The sequence below is a fragment of the Gekko japonicus genome, unplaced genomic scaffold (genome assembly GCF_001447785.1).
Source record: "Gekko japonicus isolate JY-2015 unplaced genomic scaffold, Gekko_japonicus_V1.1 scaffold88, whole genome shotgun sequence".
Taxonomy (NCBI): Eukaryota; Metazoa; Chordata; class Lepidosauria; order Squamata; family Gekkonidae; genus Gekko; species Gekko japonicus.
The window spans coordinates 8,895-17,157 of NW_015160209.1; the positions used below are offsets into that span (position 1 = coordinate 8,895).

At 44.8% G+C, this 8,263-nt stretch overlaps 1 protein-coding gene across 1 annotated transcript in view; it reads left to right on the forward strand.

Moving 5' to 3' along the window:
• The first annotated feature begins 828 nt into the window (after positions 1 to 828).
• The window catches only part of SLCO5A1 (solute carrier organic anion transporter family member 5A1), a 78,091-nt gene continuing 70,656 nt past the window's right edge, over positions 829 to 8,263 (forward strand). The window contains exon 1 of the mRNA XM_015409040.1: positions 829 to 1,820. Coding sequence (XP_015264526.1) covers positions 893 to 1,820 — 928 coding nt within the window. The 5' untranslated portion in view covers positions 829 to 892. The remainder of the gene's footprint in view (positions 1,821 to 8,263) is intronic.

The window sequence follows — 8,263 nt, forward strand, 5'->3', positions numbered from 1 at the left end:
GTCTGTACAAAGGAAAATTGGAAACGGGGCGGGGGGAGCATGGTGGCTGAGAAAGACCCGGTCTTATCTTTGGATATCTTGTTTCTGTTTATAAGGAGAAATTAAATTTTTGGAAGTGCTATGATTATTTCCTTTGTCTTAAAATAAATGCCACATCTGACAGGTTAGGGTTAAGATCATTAAGATTACTTCTGCCTTGGGATGCACAGAAGGGGGAGGGGGGAGGCTTGTGGGTTCCAAGCATTCTGCTTTCATTGTTCAAGGCAGAGAGCCTTATAATAGAGTGCCAGCCTTCTTTTCTAGCCCCAGTCAGCAGCAGCAGCAGCTGGGTGGAGCAGGACAAAAACAGTATGCTGACCTTCTTTGCTTGATCTCTCTCTCCCCCCCCCTGCATTACAGATTGGTAGCTTTGCCATCAGGAGGCTTTAAACCAGAGGCTGGAGGACGTTCTCTCCCTGTCAGCAGCGGGGCTGCCAGTGATGCAGGTGGTGAAGGACTCTCCCCCAAAGTGCCTGGGCTTCAATATGAGCTCTGGCACTTCTCCATAGCTGACTAATCCACGTGGGAATGTTTCTCTAAAGGGGGAGAAGCCCAGCGCACCCAGCGCAGTCTGTTTATAAACTCTGCCCTTGGATGAGTGGACAAGTCCCTGAGCGGCACTAAGAGGGATGGAGCTGCCAAAGAAGCTGCTGGACATGTGCTTGGAAGCACTGATGTGACACTCTTGGGATTGTAGGCTCCTTGTTCCAGAGAGGCTGCGACTAGCTCTGAAAACCACAAGGAATGCTGGCACGCTGTTGGGATGGAAAGGCAGCATTGGCGGTAGCTTTCAGCATGGCCATGTATCTGATTAGGAACTGGTAGTTCAGCCCAAATCGGGCTTGCTTTCAGTATGTTTCTGACAGGAATAACAAAGCACCAGCGTCCCTGTTCTCTTGAGAGATGTAAACCAGAAAAACAAGATGAGAGTTTAAGGTCTAAGAGTCTGCCAGTCCTGAATGGATCTTCTTTCCGGATTAACATCACACAAAGTGCTCTCTTTACAACCAAGGAGACTTTCTTACAGAGTTTTCAGGGGTGCCCTGATCAGAAAGGTTGCCTTGACCCCGACTATGCTGTTCCCAGGCCTCCGATGTCTTGTACAGCTTCTAGCTTTTCGAGAATTGGAAATTTAACTGAAAGAACAGATGGCAATAACTGTGCTAGCAGCAGCCGAGGGGTTTCCCCGGCTTCCACACTCCTAGTGATCCCTGGCAGAAAATTTATCAGCAAAGTATTGATAGACTCCCGGTTCTTCTTGGTTTGCATGTGCTTCCTGACGTTTATTCAGTCCCTAATGGTGTCTGGCTATCTGAGCAGTGTCATCACCACCATTGAGAGGAGGTACAGTCTGAAAAGCTCGGAGTCTGGGCTGCTGGTCAGCTGCTTTGATATTGGCAGCCTGATGGTAGTGGTGTTCATCAGTTACTTTGGGGGGCGAGGGCGAAGGCCTCTATGGCTTGCCGTAGGCGGATTCTTTATTGCTCTTGGGGCTGCCATGTTTTCTTTACCTCATTTCATCTCTCCACCATATCAGATCCAGGAACTGAACTCTTCTGTCTCTAATGATGGCTTGTGCATTACTGGCAATACAACAGGCAAAGGCCAAGTGGAGTCACCAGCCTGTGCCGAGGATTCTGGGGGGAAAGACCACTCACTCTATGTAGCTTTATTTATTTGTGCCCAAATTCTCATTGGCATGGGCTCCACACCCATCTATACCTTGGGACCAACCTACTTGGATGACAATGTCAAGAAAGAAAACTCTTCACTCTACTTAGGTAAGGTGGCTGTGTGTAAAAATCTCTGTATACAAATTTGGAAGGGACCATGACCCTTTTAAACATGTTTGGCAGCTGTTACTAAATCCATTGAACATTTTGAATGAAATATTGGTACAAGCTATCTATCTAAAGTTAAGCTCTTTCAAACAGGTTTGAAAGTGTTTAACTTTCCTATTGAAATGAATGGAACTTAAAATACTTTGGTTTAGTTGGATGGTATCACAGTGTATATGTCTTTAACAACTCAGCAACCATATTTTGAAAATTAATGTTCTTGACTGTCTTGAGGCTGAAAACTTCAGTCTCTTTAATCACCTGGCCTCAAGACAGTAAAGAATGCTATTAATTTGGCCATCACACTTTAATGATGTGTGAGCAGGACTGATCCAGGGTACTGGATGATAATGTTAGTGAAGTCTCTTGTGCATGCTAATTGCCCTGAGAAAGCGTGGTGCCTCATGGCAATTGCTCCAGAGAGCTGGAAAAAACTCTGACATTTTATTGCATGCATAGAACTAATTGTAGATATTGTGTGCATACAATAAAATGTCACAGTCTCTACCCTGCAGCTATCAGACTGATAGTTACTAGAACAGAGTTTGACCAAAAGTACGCCCTTGACCAGGGCTATTTTTGGGCAGGAACAGAGTTCCGGCTGGCTCCTGAGTTGGCCACACCCAGCAGGAACTCATTAGCATAATAGGCCACACCCAACAGCAGAAACTCATTAGAATTGGCTACATTAGGGGTGTGTGGCCTAACATGCAAAGGAGTTCCTGCTACAAAAAAAGCCCTGGGTTTTGACAACAAGGTAAACAGAATAAGAGGCAAAAGGTGGGTGTGGCTGGATGACCACACTTCTGGTAACATTGGGGGTGTGGCCTAATATGCTAATGGACTGTGCTGTCAAGGGTGTGACCTAATATGCTAATGAGTTCCTGATGGGCTTTTTCTACCAAAAAAGCCTGGCCTTGACTGTTCCAGCATAGACTGATGTACTTCCTAGTTGGTATTTAACAACATTTGTGTGTTATAGACTACTTTTTGTTCAACCTCAAACTTTGCTGACATGGTCTGAAAGTTGGAATTCTTTTCCCAGACTGAAAAGTGAAATTGGAGATCTTGCAGTTCAGATGTTGCTATTCAAAATTTTGGATGTTTGTATCTTATTTCTATTCTTTTTCTTGGTATTTTTGTGTGCGTGTGTGTGCACCTGGAAGTCATGTTGACCTCTGGTGACTGACCCTATTGGGGCCCTGGAGGATATTCAGAGAGGTGGCTGAATAAAGCCTGCCTCTGTCCCCCCAAGTGTCCCCACAGTTGACCCTGCTTAGCTTCCAAGATGAGGCTTGCCTGGGCTATCCAGGTCAGGGCTGTGTCTTATTTCTTATCATCTGAGAACCTGAGTGAAAAGTGTTTCCTTCTGTTTTGTTTTGGCTGTGTTTTATCTGATATAACTGCATTAAATGTGAACAGTGGATGTGGAGAAGTGCCCTTTACTTTGGAGCCACATCCCGATATGTCAAGGTTTGGTGCTTGCAAACCCTGCACAGTAGGTTTTAAAAGCCCCCCCCCCCCTCAGAAGATAGGCAGGAAGGGGGAAGTTGATTGTTCCCAAGTATCACCCATCCTGTCAACTGCTCTGATGAATATCCAGCCATCAAAGCTCTATAAACACAAGTGGATTTCCGAGAGGAAGACAATGAAATGGCCAGCTTGTGCCTAGGCTGGAATCTGACTTAGTTGACAGAGATTTTGGATATGGGAGGCTATATTGTGTCTTCCTGGAGACCTCAGAACAGGAAGATTAGACCCACAGAGGTGTAAGCAAACAGAGAAGTTAAATTCCTTTGGCATGGAAGGAACAGGGCGCACTTGGGCTGATTCCAACTGGTGATAGTTTGCAGGAAGGCGCTCTCATACTGGGTTCCATCTTGGATGGGAGCCATTGCCATATGGTGGAGACAAAGGGCAGGCAGCCCAGGTAAGACTCAAAGGTAATGGGAAGCCATGAAAACTTTGAAGTTTAAAGAGCCCGCCTTAGAACAAGACCATTTAAGGCATGTGTAGGGCAAAGGAGAGAAGACTGTGTGTTTGTCTCTTTTCTTTGTATTCCTTTCTTGCTCTGTTTCTCTGCATAGGCCCCGGTCACACGGGAGGCTTTGATCCGCAAGAGGGACGGATCGGGGGTGCATCAAGCAGGCGCGATCACAACGCAACATCTGGGAAGCGGCACGCACCCGTCCCTGATCCGTCTCTTCCAGCTAAAGATGCAGATTAGAAAAAAAACCTACGAAACACCAGTACTTAACTTACCGAAAAATCCGCTGCAGGGGCAAATGTGTGATCGCCGGCGCGCCCGTCTCTCCCGCAGCATGTGAGGTCTTGCTGAACTGCGCATGCACACACATGCGCAGCGGGCTCGCCTCACTCTGTGGTCCGTGGCTGATTGTGCCGGGAAGGAACTGCGCAGTGGCTGGGGGGATCTGTGTGATCCCGCCGCCGCGCTTCTCCTTTGGTGTGGCTCAAAAAAGCTGCACTTTGGCCGCGCCTATTTCCCCCAGGGTGACCGGGGCCATAGTATATGCAGAGACTCCCCCCCAATAAATCTTTTTCTGTTTTAAATGCTAGTAGTTCATCTCCTTACCGCGTAGTCCTCCACCATCTGAACACACTATCCAAAATGGGCACCAGAGGAAGGGAGGCTGTTGGTTGCAAGATTGCTATTTCCCTGGGAGTGCTCAAGTTCAGTAAGTTGTTCTAGCGGTAACCAGTCATTGGGTAGCTGGAGATGTGGGCGCTAAGTGGAACCTTTAAATGGCAGTGTGGAATGGAAGCGAGAAGTTCTGGTCTTCATGGTGGGAATTTCTGAAATTGACCAGCTGGTGGCAGAATGAGAAATGTGAGAAAAATCCTCTGAGATTTGGGCAGACTCTGGAGAGTGATGTTTCACCAGGTGGAGACTCAGGACAACCTCTGAGTGCAGTGGGTATACAGTTTTTATTGGTGTGAAATTATCTGCAGTGGCGTGAAACATTTGGTTACTGAAACTGCTATGGTACTTTTATATGGATATACAATATGTGTGTCTAGGGTTCTAAGAACTGTATCATTCTTGTAGTGGATCAATCAGTTCTGCTTAGTTAATAGTAAATTAATTTACTATAAGCTGATGCTTCCAGGAAGCCTCAGTAGAATTCACCATTCTTGGTTCATAAAATCAGTTCAAAAGTATGGGCTGCGGGTTCATCGTTTTTGTTTTCAGCAAGCTTTTTTCTTTTTGTAAAGAATTTTTTTTGTGAAAAACATTTGGAAGCAGAGCACTTTAATATAGTAGCAAAATTGAACATACATTTCTAACCTTAATGTTGCTTTAAAATGGAAGCTTTTGTTGCTTTAAAAAGAGCAGGAGTTCTTGAGGACAGTGCAGATACATAATATAATAATTGCTTTGTGACCTCCATACCATAGGGAAAATGAGAAAGAGACTTTGAATACAATATTTTCAGACCTTTGTTATATCAAGATCTGTAGAAAGGGAATGGAAGGTCACTGTGATAACTTCTTGTACATAGGTAAGTAACAGTAAATTGGAGTAAAATGGCATCTTTTCCTTTATCCTCCCTCTCCAAGGCAGCACTTATCTTATTCCTCTGTGATATTATCTTTGTTAGTTTATTCTAAGGGGACTGGCAACTTTACCCTTAAAATGCATATAATGATGGTGCAGCCCTAGGAAACATTAATATGTACTCACCAGTATGGAAGATCAAAAGGAACAAGAATTCTTCAGGGTGAAAAGTTTGTGGATATATCTGTTCACTTTGGTTTTTTTAAAAAATATATTTTTGTGTGTGCATTTGTGTGCTTACCTGGAAGTCACGGTTGACTTGTGGTGACCCCTACTGGGGGCTTGGATGTTTTTCAGAGAGGTGGCTTGATTAGCTTCTGTCTGCATCTCACCTCTGGTATTTCTTGGAGGTTGCCCTTCCAAGTACTTGCCAGAGCCAGCCCTGCTTAGCTTCCAAGATCTGATGAGATCATGCTTGCCTAGGCTGTCCAGGTCAGGGGCGTTCACTTTGGGTTTTTTTTTGAAGAAAACTGTGAAGTAGCATACCTTCTTTTTGTTTGTACACGTTCAATCTGTATAACTACCCATTTAGGAGTATGTAATTCCTATTGATTTTTGGCAACTAAATGGGTAATGGTGTGACATTGCAGACTCTAAGAAAATTGCTAAATTGTAATGAAAAATCAATGATTATCTGTAAGTAGTAATATTGTGGCTTAAGTTAAGATAATTTTGCTTAAAACTGATACTCTAAAGAAAAACAGAATTAAAGTTGATAAATTTCAGGAGTGCTGATCATTTTAATCACTCATGGAAACTACCGTGTCTTTAGGCAAATGCTCTGCATTCTGTGGTTATGCTCATTTTTTACCTATGTGTGCCTGAGAGCTAATGTGGAATTGCTACAGAGCACATATGGAGGGGGGGGGGAAGCTTTGTCGTTGATGGTGGCAGGGAGCAAGCCCCGACCTCTGCCTTTGCTAACAAATGGCACTATAAAGAAATGATAAAATGCACTATCATCTCTATAGTGAAGAGAGCCAAGGTGGCGTAGTGGTGAGAGGGTCAAACTAGGATCTGGGAGATGCAAGTTTGAATCCCCATTCTGCCATGGAAGCCCACTGGGAGACCTTGGGCCAATCACAACTCTCAGCCTAACCTGCTTCACAGAGGGTGTTGTGAAGACGAAATGGGGGAAAGGAGGATGATGTAAGCTGCTTTGGGTACCTTTTGGGGAGAGGCAGTATATAAAGTAAGTAAAGTAAGTATAGCAACATTCTTGGCTTCCTAGAATATTTGACCACTGTCAGTAATAAGATGTCTTTTGGTAAGTTGGTGAATAATATTGACCAGTAGATTGACTGGTGTATTAACCTTCATTTGACCATAAGTCCTGAAAGCTAGCCTTACAGGTACTCTGAAATTGACTTATGTTTGGACTTTCAGATTTCTGTGGGTAAAGTCAAGTTTAATAACGGGGATGGGGGTGGCCATTCAGGTCACTGAGATCTTCCTGTGTGCCTCTGCTAGTATGAGCTTGGAACATGTGTGATGATATTAAGAGAGCATCCTAAGTTGATCTTGATCACACTGAGACACATAGGAGGCAGTGTGTAATGCATCTTGGAGTGAAGGTACAAACAGACAAGACACTGAAGTTGTGGAACTGGATCACTAGGTTTCTTTTGTTTTCATTGAAAGTGCACATGTGTGTCACATGCATGTGCACCAACCCCCTCCACCCAGTTTTTCTCTCAGGGTAATAGCCTTCCCTCTAGCTGCTGTCAGCTCCAGGAGGAAAAAAATAGTTGCCTGTATTTTCCCCCCATTGGAGCTAATTACAATTTGGGAGGCGCTATTTTTCTCATGCGGAGAAAGGGTTAGCACTCCCTGTCAACTTAGACAACCCCTGTGCACCTGGATTTGGAAATGAATAACCTCTCCAGAATCTTATCTAGTTGTTTTCTTAGGGCCCCACTAGGTGTGACTTGACAGTGTCCTTGTGGCCTCCATGAGGATCCCTCTGCTATTTTAAAATCATTTTTAAAAATGCCATGAAGATCTAGTCTTGATCAGGCCGGTAGCATGGTGCTCTTGTTGTCTCCCCTCATTCCTTATCAGATGCCAAAACATTTGCACCCCTCCCCTCTCCTCATGGCTATTTCGACACAAAAAAATTCCCTGGCGGGGCATGTGGAAGATAATTGATTATTTTAAGGTTTATTTTGGAGGTGGGGGGAGGAACAAGATCTCCATAATTGTAGAAGAGGCCTATCGGTTCCGAGCCCTTTAGCTTTTAGGAAAGCTTGTAACACAGGTCTTTGGGTAGTGATGCAGGGCATTAGTATTCTGCAGACCTGTAGCTACAGAGCTGCATTTTGGGCCGCCACTGCCATAATTAAAAGCCACGCCCCACAAATAGGCATGCCAGAAACCTTATTTTTGAGGAGAGACCCCTGCTGCCAGCTGTGGCCAGGGTGAGAGCGCTGTGACTTGCCCCCAGGCTTCCTTTTCCCTTCCACTGTGGAACGGGGGGGGCATTTTGGGACCCAGGAAAAGATGCCTTTTAAGTTGCCTTCCACAGGGCAAGAAAGCTTAGAAGGGCACTCAAGAGCAATGCTCCCTTTAAGCTGTGGAGTCTTGTGAGCAAAAATTCTACTTTGTGAGCTACTGGCATTAAAGTTGTGAGCAAGTGATTTGTCTACTGCAGGTTTGCTCTGGAGCCATCCTTCCTGAGCTAAGACAAAAACGTGTGAGCTGGAAGCTAAAAAACTGAGCTATCTCACACTAACTCAGCTTAGAGGGAACATTGCTCAAGAGTGGCACCTTCAATACATCTCCAACAATCCCCATTTTCTGCTAGCCCATT